This window comes from Amphiprion ocellaris, chromosome 2 (assembly GCF_022539595.1).
Source record: "Amphiprion ocellaris isolate individual 3 ecotype Okinawa chromosome 2, ASM2253959v1, whole genome shotgun sequence".
Taxonomy (NCBI): Eukaryota; Metazoa; Chordata; class Actinopteri; family Pomacentridae; genus Amphiprion; species Amphiprion ocellaris.
The window spans coordinates 32,810,216-32,830,710 of record NC_072767.1 but is presented as its reverse complement, the minus strand read 5'-3'; the positions used below and the strand labels follow the sequence as shown (position 1 = coordinate 32,830,710).

The 20,495-nt window shown below is 39.9% G+C and overlaps 2 protein-coding genes across 6 annotated transcripts in view; one reads left to right on the top strand and one right to left on the bottom strand.

The window, feature by feature from the left end:
• The first annotated feature begins 3 nt into the window (after positions 1-3).
• Positions 4-18,559, top strand: zbtb11 (zinc finger and BTB domain containing 11). The gene is made up of 10 exons (XM_023291433.3): positions 4-518; positions 2,940-3,190; positions 3,288-3,519; positions 3,604-4,619; positions 5,619-5,939; positions 7,312-7,723; positions 10,583-10,700; positions 10,787-10,945; positions 15,973-16,148; positions 17,819-18,559. Exons 1-10 carry the CDS (start codon positions 209-211, stop codon positions 18,349-18,351), a joined length of 3,528 nt encoding a protein of 1,175 aa, XP_023147201.2. The 5' UTR covers positions 4-208; the 3' UTR covers positions 18,352-18,559.
• Positions 18,560-18,830: 271 nt separating this feature from the next.
• The window catches only part of tp63 (tumor protein p63), a 39,986-nt gene continuing 38,321 nt past the window's right edge, over positions 18,831-20,495 (bottom strand). For 4 of the 5 annotated variants that reach the window (XM_035957757.2, XM_023291436.3, XM_035957759.2 and 1 more), the window contains one exon: positions 18,831-20,416. In XM_035957757.2, coding sequence (XP_035813650.1) covers positions 20,120-20,416 — 297 coding nt within the window. In that variant the 3' untranslated portion in view covers positions 18,831-20,119. The remainder of the gene's footprint in view (positions 20,417-20,495) is intronic. The other variant, XM_035957760.2, reaches the window with a different exon arrangement.

Genomic DNA, 20,495 nt, shown 5'->3' with positions numbered 1-20,495 from the left:
TTTTGTCTGCTCGGGTCTCCCCAGACGGCAGAGAACTGCAGTTCCACCCAAACAAACAATTTGAAATATTGTTGTGGCGTCTCTGTTTCACGTTATTTACCGTGTGAGCGCCGCATAAAATCAATACCCGTCTTGTGGGAGCGGAGGAGGGCTCTCCTCTTCGAAATAAACCCGTAACTCGGCGTGAGAAGCGCGACTGGGCTGAGACATGTCGTGTGAGGAGAGCTACTTGGCCATCATTCGCTATCTGACCGACGAGCGGGAGCCGTACGCGCCGGGGACGTCCGGTAACACCAAGAGGAAAATACGCAAAGCGGCGACCTGCTACGTTGTGCGGAACGGGACGTTGTTTTACCAGCGCCGGCTGAAGGACCAGAATGAGTTCACGGAGCTGGAGGTGGTGCTGCAGGCCGGCCGGAGGAACGAACTTATCAGCGAGGCGCACATTATGGTCGGAGGGGAGCACCTGAACCAGCAGCTCACCTGGGAAGTCATCTCCCAGAAGTACTGGTGGAGAGGTTAGTTAGTTAGCAGGCTGACCAGGTTAACTAGCAGTGACTGGGAGGTGGTTAAAACAGCCTCTTTTAAGCTGCAGCACATTTAAAAATACGCCACTGTCACCGCCGGACACACACCGACTCTCTGCTTCCATCTAGTGGGCAGTCAAGTGTTTGCTGTCTGGGCAGTTTTATCCCTAATTCCTTCAGTTTAGGGCTAAACTATTTGAAGAAAGCATAGAATTCGGTTTGTTTTCTGACAGATATCGCAATTTATGATGTAATTTATAGCTTATTTCACAGGCTAATATATTAAACAGAAGTACTTTCTCAATAGTTTGTGCAATATCAGTTTCGTAGTATTTTAATATTTTTACTTTGTGCAATATTTCAGTTAGATGGGAAGTTTTAGATTATCAAGTGTAATATTTCTTTACTACTTAACCCTTTAACATCCTCACCAAGAAAAAGTCAATGAAAAAATTATTTCTTTATATTTCTTATCTCTTTGGGGCACTAAAAACAACAATCAATGTTTTTTTGTTTTTTTTTTAATGAAAACCCAGCGGTTTTTAAAATATTGACCTCTACCAAGCGGTTGAGAAAAATCATTTGACCCTTTTAAATCTTTTTTTTTTTTTTTTTTTTAACATTTCAAATGACACAGTTGTGTTGAGCAACTCCTTAGGCACTATAATATGTCAAAAGTATTACTTTACCTTTGAAAATCACAGCAAACAGGCCTCGTGAGGAGTGATTTTGCTCGAGCAGACTAATTTGCTCTGCATGCTATTTCAAAACACAGTGACATCTACTGGACTTTTTTTAGTATAATGTACCTCAACTGAGTGGTAGAGATGGCTGAAACAGGTGGAATTAAGTAAAACATATTTTTCAGTAAGATACAGTGAGTGAAAATGTGCTCTACGAAATGGTTGAGCAGAACGTTAAAGGATTAAGTAGCTTTGCAGTACAGTATTACTTATTACTTTTCAATTGTAGTCAAACTTTAGCTCAGTTGTTTTCATTTTCAATAATGTATTTTACTGATATTGCTTTTCTACTGGGTGCTGCATTTAGTCTTTTGTTACAATTTTTTGAGTTGTATATTCTATCAATATTTAATATAATTTTGTCTTATCTTACTTCATAAGATACCGTCACAATATGAGCAATTCTTTTTTCCAGTGTATGTATAAGAACATGTAAGTTGCTTCCAACATTTGTTTATTACAGTTTAAAATGGCATAGTGGTATAATACAAGTATCACACAAGGCGTTGCTGTGTTAAGTTAAATACACAACAAACAAAAAAAGAATATACAGTAAAGCAATCACTGACATTTAAATAGGTAGATTATTCACGTCTCAGGTGCAGCATGTAAGTATTGCACATTCTGCAATTAAGTTAAATAAATAAATAATAAAAATGTCTGTGTGGCTTCTTAGTCTTCCAGGTTGTGGTAACGCTAAGCTTAAGCCACTGGACCTTCCTCTCCGGTTCTTGAGCTGTTCAGATGGGCTGAATTATGTCCTAAACTGCAGCTGTTGCGATTAGCTAATTGCATTGCTTTGAATAGTGAGATGAACAGGAGATGGACGGGAAGTTTCTAAATAATTAGATTTACTGATTGTGTGATTGAATTGAATGTGAGTGCATTACTTTTTAAAGAAAAAAAATATACACAAAGAAGGTTGATGTAAATGTTGATAGTAAATACAAAAAAGTAGGGTAGGAGGATAATGATATGTTAAAGAAAAAACTACTTTAATTGTCAATATTTTCATACTTTATAATAATTTATTATAGAAAATATAATAACAGCAAATACCTCAGTTAAATTAAGCTGAATCTTTACTGGCCAAGTACGTTTAAGCATATAAAGGGTCTAGCATTTCTCAGTACACTTGCACACAACAATACTCAAGAGAGATATGCACATGATATGTACATATTGAAACACAATGTATGAATTTGTTGTGTTGGGGAATCTTGATGGACAGCATTTGCAGACTGCTACCAAAACAATTACCAAACGAAATAATTGTTGGTTGCAGCTCTGTGATTACTTGTTGTACCAGTGTCAGGGCTCCAGGTTGACTCACACAGGAAGCGCTGGTGCTGCCTGCTGACATCCTGCACAGGATTGCGACTCTTTATCTCACAAACACAATCCAAGCTGGTGTTGCACGTGATAAAGGCTACGGTGGTTTGAAAAAAAAAACAAGCATGGCATTTGCAAGTCATATTCCCAGTTATATAATTTAGTAGTACTGTTTCTAGAAATGGACGCAGACTTCACCTAATTGGTTGCAGTCTGAAGCCCTAATATTGTTAATTTAAATGCATGTATAAGGTATTGAAATAGCTCTCTGTGTTCCTTTCTGTTGGTGTTATTATCCTCAGTCATTGACATGTCCTTTTTGTTTGGACTCCTCCAGGTATCCTGAAAAATGTCAAAGACCACATCAGAAAATGTGTTTACTGTCAGAGCAGGCGGAGCGCTGATGATGGATCCGGGGCTCGATCGTATGCCCGGCCGGGGAAACGCAAGACGACCACCAACATGATTGATGAAGAGTACGAGGAAGATGAGGAAGATGAGGGAGATGAGAGTTTATTTTTTGGTGATTCTTTCTACCAGCAGAGATCTAAAATGGCAAAGGGAATGGCCAAACATGAACTGGTCTTTGTAAGTAACAGACACCTTATCAATTAGTGAGATAAATTTAATTAAGAGACTTTTTTTAATGTGTTTTTGTTGTTTGTTTGTTTTGCGCTCTTTCCAGGTTGACAGTAAAGGTGAAGTGAATCAGTTCCTGCCCAAACACAGCCAGACGATGTTGGACAAACTCAACCAGCAGCGTCTCAGTAATCAGTTCTGTGACATCACGTTGCTGATCGAAGGAGAGGAGTATCGCGCACACAAAGCTGTGCTGGCAGCCTGCAGCGAGTACTTCAACGAGCTCTTCTTTGAGAAGGGGGCTGCGTCCACACATGAGGCTGTGGTTGACCTCTCTGGTGAGATTTTTGTATCTTCGTTTCTGTACTGAATGTTTTGCATCGTTGTTTGTGTTCTAACCTTTCTTCTTCTTCTTTCTGCAGGTTTCACCAAAGCCAGTTTCTTGCCACTGCTGGATTTTGCGTACACTTCAATGCTTACATTTAATTTCTGCATAATGGCGGACATTGCCAACCTCGCCCGGCACTTGCTGATGACGGAGGTGCTGCAGATCTGTGAGTCGGTGCACAAGCAGGTGGAGCAACAGAAGCTGACGGTGTATCAAAGAGGAGATGTGCACACTGTGGTGTCGAGCCAGCTGACTTCTCCGGAGTCGAAGGCCGAGTCTGACGCCTACATGGTGACCATACAGAGCGACGGCAGGGCGATGGTCACACACAGTGGTGTCGCTGTATCAGGCGAGTCTTTGGCTTTTGTTGCAGCTCCAAAAGAAGCCTACATCCAGCAGCAGATGACAGTCGTCACTCAGGCTGTGGAAGGAGCCCAAGTTCACGTTGAGGAGGCCGGACAGAGTGACACTGTAGCCCTGATCGCTCAGAGCGGTCCGACACAACCAGGAGAGACCGTCACTCTTATCTCAGGAAATGCAGAAGGACTGGAGGGGGAGACGATGACTGTGGTCACCCACAGTGGACAAGCCGGAGCCAGCGAGTCGCTCGCCGTGGTGTCGGCCTGCTTGGCGATGGAGCAGCCGCAGGCTGCTGAAGCAGGAGCTATTGTTATAAATGTAGATCCAGACAAAATGAGTCCCTCTGAGGTCGCCAAGCTGGCATCTGCAGCGACTTCGCCTCAGACGGAAACTACAGAGCCCCAGAGAGTTGAACCAGTGCCTGCACCACCAGCCCGCAAACGAGGGCGTCCAGCCAAAGTGAAGAAGGACGTGGAGGTGGAGAAGTTCCTGCCGCTGGAGGAGGAGGATCCATCTGTGGATGAAAGCCACGCAGACAAGCAGGAGCTGATGTCAGATGACCCAACCAAAAGGCGACTCCGGCAACGCTCTATTGGTGAGGGCGGCTATGCTCGTCTGCATATGGGGCTGGAGGATGAAGAAGAGGCCAAGAAAGGTTCAACTCCACCGCGGGCAGCCACACCTGCCAAGGTACATAATTGTAGTTCAAATAATGAATGCAGAAACACACATTCAGACCTCTAAGGTTTCATATGTAACAAACACAAGAACTAGTCCTGTCATCCTGCAGGGTGGAGCTTTCCATACCGTTTGTCTTCTTGAGAAACGGTTTGTGTTTCAAACATGTCTGACTGTCAATATTACAGCAGTTGACTGTTGAGTACAGAGCAGTTCATCAGTGTTTTAACAGAGTCTCAGATGAGCTGGTGTGTTGTGCTCCATTTTAAGGCAAGAAAAAAAATGTTAAATATTTGCATATATTTACTATACTAATCCTAATATATAGAGCAGTAAAAAAAAAAAAAAAAAAAAAACTAATTACAAAGTGCTTCACCAATCAGTGAATAAAAAGAAATAAAAGACTGGTGGAAAGGAACCTCAAGTGAAATCAGGCAAGCCCATCTGATAAAAGCAGCAAGATACAGATAGTTTCAGAGCCTCAAGGCCTCAACTACAGACCCTCTGTCTACGTTAGTTTTCAGGTGCATCAGACAGAAAAACTTCTCTAAGATTTGAAAGTGAAGGGCATCAATAGTAATCCCTAAAATCTTAAAATCTGTCCTGAAACATATCAGGAGACAGTGTGAAGAGACGCTGTGTTCTAGTAAAAACCTGGCAGCTGAGTTCTGTACAGATGATTGATCGATTTTTATTCCCATCAGGTAAAAAGGCTGTTGCAGTAAACGAGGGGTGATGAGATAAAATTGTGCAAAATGGTCTCCGTCCTTGAAAATTTAAAAAAAAAAAGTGTTTTGAATGATTTTTAAGATGATAAAAAATATGATTGTACAGGCTTTAAAGCATACTGCTCAAAACTCAGATTACTGTCAAACCATGACTCTTCACAATAAGCTTCACATGATCCAAAAGAGTTTTTAGGGGTTAAATCAATGACTAGAAAGGGACTGTTTTCAATCACATGTTGTGGTGATTTGTTAAAAGTTGTGCATGTGCATTTGTTTGGCCTAGATGACTCCACGGCCCGGGAAGAGAGGAAGACCACCAAAGCAGCCAGTGCAGACTCATGTGGAGGGACAGTCAGTGTCTGAATCTGTGTCAGAGCCAGAGGTCAGCACTATGGAGGCGTTGACGACAGCAGAGGACAGCACAGAGGAGGCAGCGACGAAGGCGGCAGATCCAGAGACCGGAGCCAAGCCGGAACGAACCCCAGCAGAGAGCGCCGTGGAGGGAGAACACACCTGCTCTGAGTGCGGCATGTCCTTCCAGAGACGCTACTCCCTCATCATGCACACGTTAAAACATGAGAAAGCTCGTGGATACAAATGCAGCGTAAGTGTTCCTGTCGGTGTGATGTTTAAGTTCACCACTGCAAAAGCACTGAAGCATGATTATTGTTATTGCGTGGGCTCATTCCTAGTCGTTGGGCACCTAACTCGCCCCACAGCTTTGAGAAAACCCATACAAATTATATATCAAAACTTACGGCTCGGGAACGGTGTGCTATGTCCTTTGCGATTTGTTATATGGTTATGAAATTTACAAAAAAACTTGTCAAAAATCCTTATTGAAATGAAGTCAGCCAGACAATTGCCAAAACACAGCCATCTTTGTAACCCTGAAGCTCTTGCGTATTTTACTGTAGAAACTTCATTCAATGTTTAACCCTATAAAACCCACTGTTGCAAAATACATTAGTTTTATTTTTTTATTTTATTATTATATTATTATTAATGTTTTCTATCAGCTCTTCAGCTCTTCTCATATATCACACACACATTTATTATTATTTCTCTCTCTCTCTCTCTCTCTCTCTCTATATATATATATATATATATATATATATATATATTTTTTTTTTTTTTTTTTTTATATATATTTATACAATTTTTTTTTAGTTTTATGTTGCTGATTTTTTGGGTCTTACAGGGTTAAACGGTCACAGGGCTTTAAATGTTATTCCTTTTTCTGTGGTTTTTATGTAGTTGCAGTTTAAGTTTTATGACTTTTAAATCCAGAATTCTTTTTTCACCTAGAGACTACATTTTCACTAAATAAATTTTTTGAGAAAGGTGCAGTTTCCTCTTCTCACATTTTCTACTGCAAGTGACCAATTCATGTAGAAATTTTTGTCCTCTTTCACGCAGTGCAACTCTCATTACTGTAGGAATTACTTCTTTTTCATGATTTACCTCAGACCAACACTCTCATTGACTCCCGTTATGTCTGAGCTCTTAACTGTCGATGAAAATCAGAAACGGTGAGTCTCTCAAACCTGCCACCAAATCTAGATAATGCACAGTAAGTACATGAAAATACATCAGCATGGTTGAAAAAAAGATTATGCTGCACATGGTAAAATAAGTTTATTGATTCAGCGTTTAGTTTCTGAGCTGTGACTGTTTTTTTGAGGGTCTAATCCTTAGTCTGCCTCTCTGCTCGTCCTGCTCTTCTCACTGCGAGCCACTGATTTATACTGAACCACATTTTAAAAGTAAAAGATGTTAAAAGGTGTCAGTACCAGGTTTGTGAAACATGCTGGCTTTTCAAAATAGCGTGCTTATATAACTATTACCTAATGTATAATTCTAGCAGGACATACTAACTGGCAAAAGCTGCATTGACGCATCCAGAAATGTTAAAGAATTGTTGTAGTTATTACTGCTGTTTTCAGGCTCTCACTCTGATGATTCTGTCCATGTAGCTGTGCAGTAAAGAGTTCCAGTACGCCGCCTCGCTCCGAGCCCATCTGGCCCGACACAAGCAGCAGAGCAGCCAGCGAGCGCCCATCTCCAAACCCGTGGCAGAACCCAACCCAGATGGCAAAGCTGACAGCGATGCGGAGGAGACGGCGTCGACGCTCACCAGAAGAGAATTTGTGTGCGACATCTGCGGGAAGACGTTACCGAAGCTGTACTCGCTGAGGATCCACATGCTGAACCACACCGGCGTTCGGCCTCACTCCTGCAAGGTCTGCGGCAAGACGTTCGCCCACAAACACAGCCTGAAGATGCACCGAGTGCTGCACGACGTCACCAAGCAGTTTCAGTGTGAGTTCTGTACGAAGACGTTTGTGAGCAAGAGGAGCATGGAGGAGCACACCAGCCTCCACACAGGTCAGTTCCTTTGAAGGGTTATTTCAGACGGTTCACTGAAAATGACTGTTTCTGACTGGCTGATGTGGATGACTCGTATGTAGCTCAGTTTCCATTCAAGCTGCGACAAATAATTGATTAGTTTTCAACTATTTGAATGATCATTGAATCAGTTTGATCATTTTTTTTTCTTAAGAAAAATTCTAAATTCTCAGATTCCAGCTTCTTGAATTTGAATATTTTGTGGTTTCTTTCCTCCTTTGTGACAGTAAACTGAATATATTTGGGTTATGGACATAACAAGACATTTGCTATCTCAGACTTTGGGAAACACTGATTGGCATTTTTTACATTTTGTAGATATTTTATGACCAAAGGAGTTATTGATTGATTTATAAAATCATCAAGTTTACTTGACAATGAAAATAACTGTTAGTTGTTACAGTTTGATATGTTTTAAGTTCAGCAAGCGTAACAGTTTCTGGAAAGGAGATGCTGATTTATTTATTTTTTTATTATCACTTTTCAAAGCATCAAAACTGAACTGTATCATAGTTGAAGCAGGAAGTCAGAACTTGTCACCTCCAAACCTCCACAGATGACAGAAACATCTGCCAGACTTTTCTGGATCACTTAACCAAAACTGTACGTCTTCACCAGTCAATCAGTTCCTTTCACATGAATTATGTCGGTGGACTCCATCTGCTTCAGAAAACAGAAAGATGTGAAAACAGCTCGTGTCACTCCTAACACCTAAATGTTTTAGATATCAGTGGATCCTGACGTTTTCTTTTAAAGATAAGATAAACTTTACTGAGCCCACAGTGGGGAAAGTTCACCGTTACAGCAGCTCCGAGGAGAAAAAATAGTATAAAGGCAGTACAGAATAAATAGAAACACAATTTTTTTTAAGTCTGTGGATGTTCTCAGTCATCCAGGTCATGATAAGTCTCAAGCAAGCATAAGTTATGGCAACTGGACTAACCTCGTGTGAGTCGAAAACGTTTCACCTCTCATCCAAGAGGCTTCTTCAGTTCTGAAAGCCTGGTGGGGAGTACCAGATATTTATCCACCAGGAGGGTGGTGGCAAAAACAAGTGGACAAAGACCCGAAGAAGACTATTTACATGAGGTTGAAACAGTTATTGCACATAAGTGGTATGCATATGTGAGGGAGAAAGTGCAGCAGTAACAGAGGTAGACCAGTTATATGGCGGCACTGTAAAGTCTGACTGATGTTGGGATAAACGACCTGCGGAAATGCTCCTTCTTACACTTAGGGTGTTTTATAACTTTCTGTCTTTCAAAAGTTTCAGACAGACGACCACACACATTGTATAACTTGCAAACATACATGTGAAGTTTTGGTGCTAAACCTTGATCAGGCAAATGTTTGTTATAAAAACAGAAGACATGTTAAATAGCAAGTAGCTGAAACTCTGCCATTAATAAACATTTCACATGCTATAGGTAAGCAAAAAAATAAAACATTACACCAAATGCCAATTTTGAGTAACATACAGAATGTAAGATTCACAAATATATTAATGGAAGGATGCGATTTAAAAAATGAATCTACTTAATTACAGGCTTTGTAATTAATTAATCGCGATTAATTGCGTTGTCAAAGTAAAGTTTTTCAATACAAAAAAATTTTGGTTGATGACTGAATCGATTAACAGACATATACATGAACTTAAATGACAAAAATGTTTATTTTATTTATATTTATCTGCATTTTTCATCTGTCTACTACATTCACAGATTACTGCAAACTCAAAGTGCAATTATAGCGATTATTTTCAACATTTTCAAACTTTGTGTCCTGTGTAACAGACTTTAGGTTCATTACCGCCACCTACTGGGCTGTAGTGTGCATCAGTGTCACCAATGTGCCAGACATTAGGGAACTGAGAAAGGTGCGATTCAATGCGTTATTCTTTTTAACATGTTATTTTTTGAGTAATTGATTAATCGAAATTAACGCATTAAAGTCCCAGCTCTAAAATATATACAAAAGTTATTTACATATCCCAAGATATGTAGCCCACCTACGGCCAAAACTACATTCTCAAGGAAACTAGACTTACAGGTTTCATGTGAAGAATAACCTGCAACTGCAGTGAATAAATTCAAAGGTACTTTATTTACTTTATTTATAGCACACACACACAATAAAAACAATAAATAGAACATGTGCTAAACATTAGCTTGTGTTAAATACTGTGCAAATTGTGTCAGTTTATTCCTGAGAACCTCCTCAGTTATCTGCTACAACTGTGTTTCTGTTTGTTCCAATAAACAACTTAAGTAAATAACATCACATACAGGAGAGAGCAAAGATAAACATCAATAGTTTACCTCTTGACCCAAATACAGTCAATATGTAAGCTTCAGGAATTCATGCAACATTGATTTATATGGAAAGACTTATGTATATTTTTTGGTTTATTTTGATTTTGTACCGATATTTCTTAAAAGTTTGCACTATCCCTTTTGCTGCTGTAACAATGCAAATGTCCCCACTGTGGGATTAAATAAGACTCGTTATGTCATGTTGTGTCTTACATGTATGCATGAACACAATGAGCAGCTCACAGTAAAGTGAATCAGTAAATGTGTCAGAATGTTCATGTAAATATTTCACACCGTCTGGAACTGGACGAGGATCTCCAACAAATTAATGTTTAGTTAAAAAAAAAAAGGAAGAAAAAAGGAGGCTTATTGCAATCAATGACAGGAAAAGAGTTAAGAGTTTCTTTGTCTTTTAATTTCCGGTCATAAGATGTGTGTCTTCTTGTTATTCTGTTGGTAATTTATGCGAACTGACTCTGTACTTCTTAAATATACACATGGTAATGTAGCTGCTGTTTTCTCTCAGGTGAATCGAAGTATCTTTGCAACACGTGTGGAGCCACTTTCCACCGAGCCTCAGCTCTGAGCAAACACCTGAAGAAGCACCAACCCAAGCCTGATGTCCGGCCGTTCGCTTGTGCTCAGTGAGTAACTCATCGTCACATTAGAGTCTGAACTGTGGTCAGATTTAAATGTAGTTTGACTCACGTCGCCTCGTCTCCTCCTGCAGCTGTGACAAGAGGTTTTACGAAGCAAAAGATCTCCAGCAGCACATGAACAAACACATGGGTCTGAAGCCTTTCCAGTGTCAGGTGTGTGGGAAGTGCTACAGCTGGAAGAAGGACTGGTACTCTCACGTCAAGTCTCACAGCGTCGCCGAGCCTTTCAAGTAAGTAAAGTACACGAACAACAGAAAACAGAAGAATCCTGCTTTTACGTTAATGCATCAGACTCGTCTATTGATATACTATTAATGATACCATGTACAGCATCATAAATGGCTTTGAATGCCTCTGTATTGCAATAAGAATAAAAAAAATATGGAACACAATAGATCCTAGATATGCTGTAAATGGGAAATGTACAGAATGTGCATTTCTTCATGATGAGTTAACTTGGAAGGAAACATAGGATAAGGTTTTTTTTTTTTTTTTTTTTTTTTATACCGACAAATCAAAGAAAAGATGGTTTTACCTTAGCTGACATGTTTCAACTGCAACTGCAGTCTTCTTCAGAGCGTCATCTGACGTGTGCTGACGTGTCCTTTTTATCATGTGACCGGTCTGACAGATCTGTCAGAATCTGTCCTGTCCCAGTCCATGATGTGATTATTTCTTTTGCAGTGATCTGTGATGGCTGATTTTTTGTTTTCTTGTTCGGCTTTTTCTTTTTGTGTTCTTGTGAGTCGTCCAGTTGTTTCCTTTTCACATTCTGTCTGGTGTTCTTTTCGTCTTGTGTTGAATGTTCTGCCTGTTTCTCAAATGTATGTTTTCTCGCAAGATTTGCACGGAATTTCATAAATGATGTTGCATTTCTTGTTCGGTTCTATTTTGTCTTTGGGATGGACTAATAGCTGCCGGAGTTTTGTATGTGGTTTTACTGCTGTGTTGATGATGTGTTTTTTCATTATGCACTGTTTGGGTTCTGTTATCCCACGGATATAAGGGATGGTGACTATGTCTTTGTTTTTATTGTCCGGTTGTTGTGTGCGTTTTGTTTGTGTTTCCTTTTGTTTTTTTTGTTTTGTTTTTTAGCTTGTTGTTTTCCTTTGTTGATGGCCCATCTCGGGTATTGGCAGAGTATGAGTGCGTTCTTGATGTGTTTTTCCTCCTCCTGTCTGTCTTTATCGTCTGTTATGATGCTGGTCCGTTTACAAAGTGTTCTAACTACTGATAGTTTGTAAACTGTGGGATGTTCTGATGTCCAGAGGAGGTACTGGTCTGTATGTGTGGGTTTCCTGTAAACTGTGATCTTAATGCTGCCGTCTTCTCTGTGGTGTATGTTTAAGTCCAAAAATGAAATGGTCCGGTTTATTTCTTCTTCGTGCGTGAATTGTATATTTCCTGTGTCGTCCATGTTATTCAGATGATCAGTAAGTTCTTGTGTGTGTCCAGATTTTATTATTTCCAGGATGTCATCAACATATCGTTTCCAGAGTGTGGGTCTGCAGTGTGTGGGTGATGTGTGGATGGCTTTTGTTTCTAGGTCCTGTTTCTAGGTCCTCCATGAAAAGTTGCTCATTATTGCAGATAGTGGATCTCCCATTGCAAAACCTTGTTTTTGACTGTAAATAATTCCGTTGAACTGAAAATAGGTGGATGTGGCAACGAACCGGAGTAGTGTGATGATGTCATTTACTGTAAGGTTTGTGCGTTTTTTCAGTGTCCTGTCCTTCTTAAGTCGCTCTTGTACGATATGTAATGTGACGTCAACGGGGGTTTTTGTGAATAATGAAACTACATCTTGTGAAATGAATATGTCTTCTTTTTGTACTGTAATATTGTTGAGTTCTTGTGCCAGTTGTTTTGAGTTCTTGCAGTGATGTTTTGATGTACCGAGGAGGGGTTTGATGATTTTTACTAAAGCTTTTGAGAGGTTGTAGGTGACTGATCCGATGCTGTCTACAATAGGGCGCAGTGGTGTGTCTTTTTTATGTATTTTTGGTGTCCCATATATCCAGGGGGTAACGTTAGCTGTGGGTATGAGGTGGTTGTAAGCTTCCTGTGTTATTTTATTGGTTTCTAATAGTGGCTTGAGCAGAGTTTTTAATGTCCTTTTCTTTTGTTCTGTGGGGTCTTTTTTGAGTATTTTGTATGTGTTTCTGTCCTGTAGCATGTTGGTTAGCTGTTGTTTGTATGTGTCCGTGTCCATGATGACTGTGGTTCGTCCTTTATCAGCCGGTAGGATGGTGATGCTGTTGTCCTGTTTGAGTGATTTTATTGCTTTTGTTTCTTGCTTGGTGATGTTACTGTGCGGAAGTTTTGCCGATTTCAAAATGCCTGCTATTGCGTTTCGGAGTTCCGATTTGTGTCCCTGATCCTGTAATTTCTGGCATGCTAATTCTGTTGCTAATATGAAATCTTTGTGTGGTATTGTGGTGGGTGTGATGGCGAAATTGAGACCTCTTGTCAAAACTGTTTGTTCAGGTTCTGTGAGGGTGCGTTGTGATAAGTTTCGTACCCATTTGTTATTGAATTGTGTGTGTGTGTGTGTGTGTGTGTGTGTGCGTGTGTGTGTGTGTGTGTGTGTGTGTGTGTGTGTGTGTGTGTGTGTGTGTGTGTGTGTGTGTTTGTTTCTGTTTTTTCTTTCTCTTAGTTTGCTCAGTTTTTGGATGTGGCGATTTTTGTTGTTGTAATGAATTCTTCTTCGTGTGTGCGTTTTAAATGTGAACTTATTTCTTTGTGTGTCTGGCTCCGAGGTGAGGCGTTCTTTGAGTTCGTTTGAATAATCCTGTATAAGTGTGTTGATTTTTTCCAGTTTATTTACCATAGTCCTTATCCTCTCTCTGATGAGAGCCTTCTTTGCTTTGTTTATTATGTTTTCTGCATTTTTTGTTGGGATGGGGCTCCTGATGTTGAGGCTTTCGGTGTTATGTCCTCGTCTCTGCATCGGAGATTGAATGTGAGATGGTTTCTGTGGCGTGCTCTCTTCTTTTCCAGCTTTTCCAAATGGCGGAATATTACGACAGTCTTTTTCCAGTCTTCCTCGTAATATTTGGATGATGTTCATTTTGTCGTTAACTATCATAGGATAAGGTAATTTTTTTATACCGACAAATCAAAGAAAAGATGGTTTTACCTTAGCTGACATGTTTCAACTGCAACTGCAGTCTTCTTCAGAGCGTCATCCGACGTGTGCCGATGTGTCCTTTTTTTATCAGGTGGCCGGTCTGACAGATGTCAGAATCTGTCAGACAGGCCACGCCCACATCTCCTATAATAAAACAGATGTGGCCAAGTGTTCTGGACACATGATAGTCCGTTTCTCACCATCTACACTCATACAACCGTCGTTCCTGTGAGAGAACAACATACAGGATTAAATGGAACCGTTAAAGGTGGTTGTTAATGCCAGTAGGGTCAGTATGTAATTGCAGGACTTTTTGTAACACAGTTGATATTTTTGCTGTTTTCAGGTCTAAAATCAACACGGCCGCCTCTAACCAAACACCACGTCATTTTTACAGAAAGATTCTTCTACATATTATATATACAATTGAGTAAAATTGAAATTGAAACTTGTTTCTAAAGATATTGTAGTAAACCTGTTGACATGCGATAAATCCAGACTTGACTCACACACTACTTTATATTAAATAACTGAGAAAGCCTTGGAGTCTTTTCAGTCTTTTTTTCAGGAGGAAATGACATCATGTGGAGCAGGTCATGTGATCTGGAATCAACACACTTCCTAGAGAGGTGTTTTTGTAATGGATAACTTAGTTGAAAGTGATTTCTCAGACACAGATACAATTTGTTATTTTCCATATAAAATTTGATATATTGCCAAAAAAGAAATATCTGTCCTGATTATCTCAACTTGATAAAAAGAACACAATCAAAACAATTTTTGATAAGCTCATTTTATTATTGTGTAGCTAATTACAAGGCGGTTGTTATTGAATTTGGACGGTTATTTAGTTGACATTTTAGTGATAGCCAGTCATTTTTTTTTACTAATAATTGATAATCCATAATAAATAATTATGGAATTTGTAAAGACATGATCATAATGAACATAAAGAAAAAACTTTTTTTTTTTATTTTTTACTTTTAATAAAAATGCATGCAAGATATATCCCATGGACTTCAAAAGTCCCTCAATTATATATTGACCCAGTAACAAATTGTATCTTTATCACAAACACAGCTGAAGCCACAGGATCTAAACGGAAGTCTGCTAGCAGGTATCATGCTCACTAATGATCAAACAGGCTCAGAGACCAAAGCAGGCTTTATTTTTGACTCAGTTCAGAGGCTAAGAGCTGCTGACAGCTGAGGCAGTGGAAGTTAGTTTAATGCAATAGCAATTTTTTGTCACAGGAGACATTTTTCTGCATTGACTACGTTTACTTTTAATACATCTTCCTGATTATACTCGCATGCTTTGACTTTAAGTAACATTTTCCATGTAGAACTTGTAAATGGCAATAATGTCACACTCTAGCTGACAGATTGCTGTAGATACAGTAGCAGTTCATGGTTTAAGAGCTAGTGCAAGCAAAAACAAATGTTGAACAGAATCAAAATTAAACTTTCTTAATGATTCCTTTGGGTTCAGACTTTGGGAGCGAGTTGTGAGTTTTAGGACCTACTATTTATCTATTCATCGTGAAAATTTGGAACCTTTAGAAAAACATTTGCTAAAGATCACACCTCTCTTTACTGCTGGGGTATTAGATTGTGTGTGGTGGTTAATACTTGTGTTTGGATTTCTTGCTACTCTGCCAAGGAATGTAGCAATGTTATGTGATGATCGGTGTATGTTTGTCCTTCTGTCTGTTAGTCTGTCTGTGTGCAACATTACTCAACAATGAAATAACAGATACAAGACACAAGGATCAAGTGATTAGATTTTGGCAGTGATGTGGCTTATAGTCTGGATCCATGGATTTGTTAAAGATTTCTGTATCATTGTGAGATAGCAGCACAGCATCACTGTAACTATGACAAGTGAACAGCTGCCTGCTGACGGTCACATGATTATGATCCTACTAGGACTTACCAAGACTTACCTGTTGGAAATGATACGACTGAGCAGCCTTGGCGGAGTACTGGGCTCTCTAAGTGCTTTTCTTGTGTTGATTTTGTCGTCTTTTTACATCAGATTAGTGTTTTTAAGGATTTTTTTTTTACCTTGCTGACATGTTTCGACTGCTGCTAATTATCTAATATTTGTTTTTATTTGCTCCCTCAGGTGTAACGTATGCGGTAAGGAGTTCTTTGAGAAGGCTTTGTTCAGGAGACACGTGAAGAAGGCGACACACGGGAAGAAAGGCCGAGTGAAGCAGAACCTGGAGAGAGAGTGCGAGCAGTGTGGCAGGAAGTTCACTCAGCTGAGAGAGTACAGACGCCACATCAACAACCACCAGGGTGAGCTCAGCGGGAGGCAGCTGTCTTGATGCTTCATAAGGAGTCTTCTAATCGTGTTTTGTTTTTTTGTTTTTTTTAAATCCAATTTTCAATTCAGTTCAATCAAATTTTATTTGTATAGCGCCAATTACAGGTCAAATTGTCTCAAGACACTCTACAGCAGTGATTCTCAACCTTTTTGCAGGGACGTACCCCCTGTAAACTATTTTTTCATTCAAGTACCCCCCAACCAAGGCAAAGCATTTTTGGCTAACAAAAAGAGACAAAGACATAAAATACAGCACTACGTCATCAGTTTCTGATATATTAAATTTTATAACAACGCAAAAAATTGCTAATTTGTAATGGTCTTTCTTTAACTATTTGGAAAAAAATTACTAAAAACTTGTTGAAAAATAAATAATTGATTCAATTGTAAATAAAGATTTCTACACATCGTCAACGTAAAGTGTCCTCTTACACACGTGGAAATTGTTGGTACCCCTCGGTTAATGAAAGAAAAACCCACAGTGGTCACGGAAATAATTTGAATCTGACAAAAGTAAGAAAAAAATTCTATTAAAATTAACCAATGAAAATCAGACATTGCTTTTGAACTGTGGTTAAACAGAATTATTTTAAAAAATAAACTCTTCTGTCTAAACTCTTCCATAAACTGGGTTTATGGTAATAAAATGGAATGGCCTACTTGATATGAAATTCAGTTTGTGAACTTTCATTCATATTTTGTTGAAATATTGAATAAATATATTTTATAAAGGATTTTTGTATTGTTGCTAGTTTTTAAATATTTTTTTTTTAAATCTCATGTACCCATTGGCATACCTTCAAGTACCCCCATTTGAGAATCGCTGCTCTACAGAACCCATATGCCTGAACCCCCAGAGCAGCCCCTAAGGCAACAGTGGCAAGAAAAACGCCCTTTTAACAGGGAAGAAACCTTGAGCAGAACCCGGCTCTTTATGTAGGAGGGACCCATCTGACTGCTGGCCAGGGGGGTTGAGAGGGACAGAAGAGGTGGAGAGGATGAGGGTGGGGGACAAGGAAACACATAACACACAATTGGATACATGTATGATAAGCTAGATGATACATACAAAGTACAAGCTAATGTTGAAATTGATTCATAGTTTACTGACATGGTGTACGGCTCTGGCATTAAATATACTACATATATAGCTGGTAGTAAAATTCAACCAGTGTGTAGATGAGGGTATCAAGTATAGTGAGGGCGATGCAGAGTAGACTGGTGGAAATGGGCAGCTGGGAGCAATATTGTGATTTGATTTGCGATCTAATTTTCCACACTCAAGCTTAAGTTTAATATTCATTGAGTAATAGATTTAAACCATCAAAAGTTTTACTGTCACACAAATTGTAAAACCATTAATTTGACAGTTTAAACCTCTGAAAATGGAGCAGTTTATGGGTATGCTTTGCTCCCGTCACATTTTTACTCTCTGTGGACTCAGTGGAAACAGCACAACAGTTGCTCTCTTAAAAAAACTGACATATTATGAGGTCTAGTCTAGTCTAGGGTTAACCTCTGACATGCTCTATTAAGTATATTCCAAATTGCATTCTGTGTGATTTGCTAATTGCTTTTCTGAAAATCTCATTTTGAAATCAATTTTTTAACCCTATCTGATTCTCACCTGCTCTGTCTTCAGGAGTGAAGCCCTTTGAATGTCTGACTTGTGGCGTCGCCTGGGCCGACGCTCGCTCTCTGAAGCGCCACGTTCGTACTCACACCGGCGAGCGTCCGTACGTCTGTCCGATGTGTCAGGAAGCTCACATCGACGCTCGAACGCTTCGCAAGCACATGGCCAAGTACCACGTGGACAGCCTGCCCGGAAAGATCATGCTGGAGAAGGACACGCTGCAGTTCCACAACCAGGGCACTCAGGTGGAGCACGCCGTCAGCATCCTGGCCTCCGACCTGCCTCCAGAGCTCCGACCGGCCCAGCAGCCACCGTCAGAGGAGATCGAGACAGTGCTGATCACCGAGGAGACGGTGGAGGCGGTTCAGGCCGTCCAGGCGGTGAGCGACGGCTCGGTGGCGACGCTTTCGGATCAGGGCATCATGCAGGTGGTGAACTATGTCTTGGCCCAGCAGGCGCTCACTGGGGGCAAACTGGAGGAGGCCCCCGAGGAGGTACAGACCATGGAGGTGGAGGTGGCTCATGTAGCCGAGGTTGAGTAACTTCAGCACTCAGACTGATCACAGGATTCCTTCAGTCTCTATAAAATGTTTAAGACGCCTATTTTTCTGGAAATGTAAGTACCGTAAAAGGTGAGTTTCCGCACACGCTCACATTTCTGTGTTTCTGTGTAAATAGATAGAAATTCAGGAACAACAGGAAGTGATGTATTACAAGTCTGCATTTGGAAATACAAGTTGAATGACGGCACTTGATTCGGCTGGAAGTAACTGTTTCTTGTCGAGTTTCCAGTCAGTTTTTTTTCCTGCTTTTGTTGTTGACAGAAAAGATGTGAAACTTTACTGACGTCCAGGTTGCAGCAATTTGAGAATTTTCCTGCAATTTTTTTGGGAAGTCTCCTATAAAATTCTCTGGTGTGGCAGAAAATATTGAGGAAACATCCATGAAATTTAAAATATAACAGGCAACTGATTTAAAATGTGGATTCTTTAAGATGGAAATAATTTGACACACATGAGTGTTAACATGCAATACAGCAAATGTGGATATTTATTTCAGCTTTATGACAAAATACCCTTGGTATATTGCAACATATTTACAATACATTGTACAAAAATATGAAACTGCAGTTGGTTTCTGCTCTCTGACAACGCTGGGCTGTGATTCCTGTGAAATATTACAAACATTGTTCTTACTGGTAAAGTCGGAGGTTTCTTACTGCCAGAAAGAGAAAAATGTATCAATATCTTATTATAATGCAAAAGTTTATTGTAGTAACATGAATATATCTTATTACAAACTTCTCACATTATAACAGGACGTTTTTCTTTTTCTGGTGTGGCAGTAATATATTTTCCAGTTGTAAATGCACCAGACAGTGTTCACATCAGTACATTTGGTTCATGATGGAAATCATGCAGTTCCTTTAGGATGACTTTCCAAAACAAACTATACAAATTTATATACATTTAAATCAGGTTTTGGACAGTTATCAAATGAAATAAACCTCTACCAAAACACAGTTCATGAATTTAAAAAAAAAAAACACTTGTGCTCCGCAGAGCTAAAACCTTTTCTCACACACAGCAGTAGACAGGAATAAACAAAACAACATCAGTCATAGTATCACTTAACTGTAGAAACACTGGGTCAAGAGCATTAGGCCTATATATGGCTACATCAAATGAATGACCGTCTGTCACTTTAACAACACACATTCTTCACAACCAGTCTCAATAAACATGAAGGGATTGATGCATTGGTCTCACAACACACATTAAAAAAAAAGGGCAAAATATAGAAGCTACAGTAGAGAACAGATTGCTTATCGCTTGACATAATACTTCTGAGAGGAAATGTTTGAAATGTATACAATCGATGCTGACTTCTGAAAACCAGTGTAGTCGACCATAAAAGTGAAATCTTATAAGTAGTACCAACTAAAATACACTCTTGCAATGGCCCATAGCAGAAATATAAGCCCTAATAATCCCTCTAATGTTTCCAGTCATGCTTTAACATGGGAATGAATCATGAACACTTAACAGAACCTCAAAGCGAACTTGAAATCCTCAGCATTTCTTAAGTGCTCTCAAGAAATTACAACATAATAAAAATGCACCTTTGCTCAACACCATGAATCTCTCCTCAGCGAGAAGCAGAACAAACATGAAAATAAGTGCATTTTTTGTGTGAATGTGTTTTGTTCTCAGCGGTGTTTGCACTAATACGAGGTTTGTTCAAATGAAATGTTCCATCAGCAGTCGTTGAATGAGAAACGGGAATATTGAGAACAAGGCGGAGCTCGTCTTACTCTCCCTCCTCCTTGATGCGCTGCTGTTTGTTGCGGCGAGAATCCAGGTCAAAGGAGAAGTCGGACCACTCGTCACGTGGTGGAAAGGAGATGGTCTGACGCAGGGTGAAGCGCACGGCGTCGATGACGCGCTCGCCTCGGGCCTCAGAGGAGCCCACACTGACGGTGGAAGCTCCACTGGTGGTGCGCACTATGTGGGGAGGTGGGGAAAAATCCATGGCCTGTCGGTGCTCCATGATGCCCTTCCAGATGATGTGCTGGAACTCGGCAGGGATCTTCAGCCTGGACAGGTCCTAATGGTCATTACACAGGGGAGCGTTAGTATTCGCAGGGGGAGCCACTCTTCTCTCTAACCCATCAAATGACTCGTGT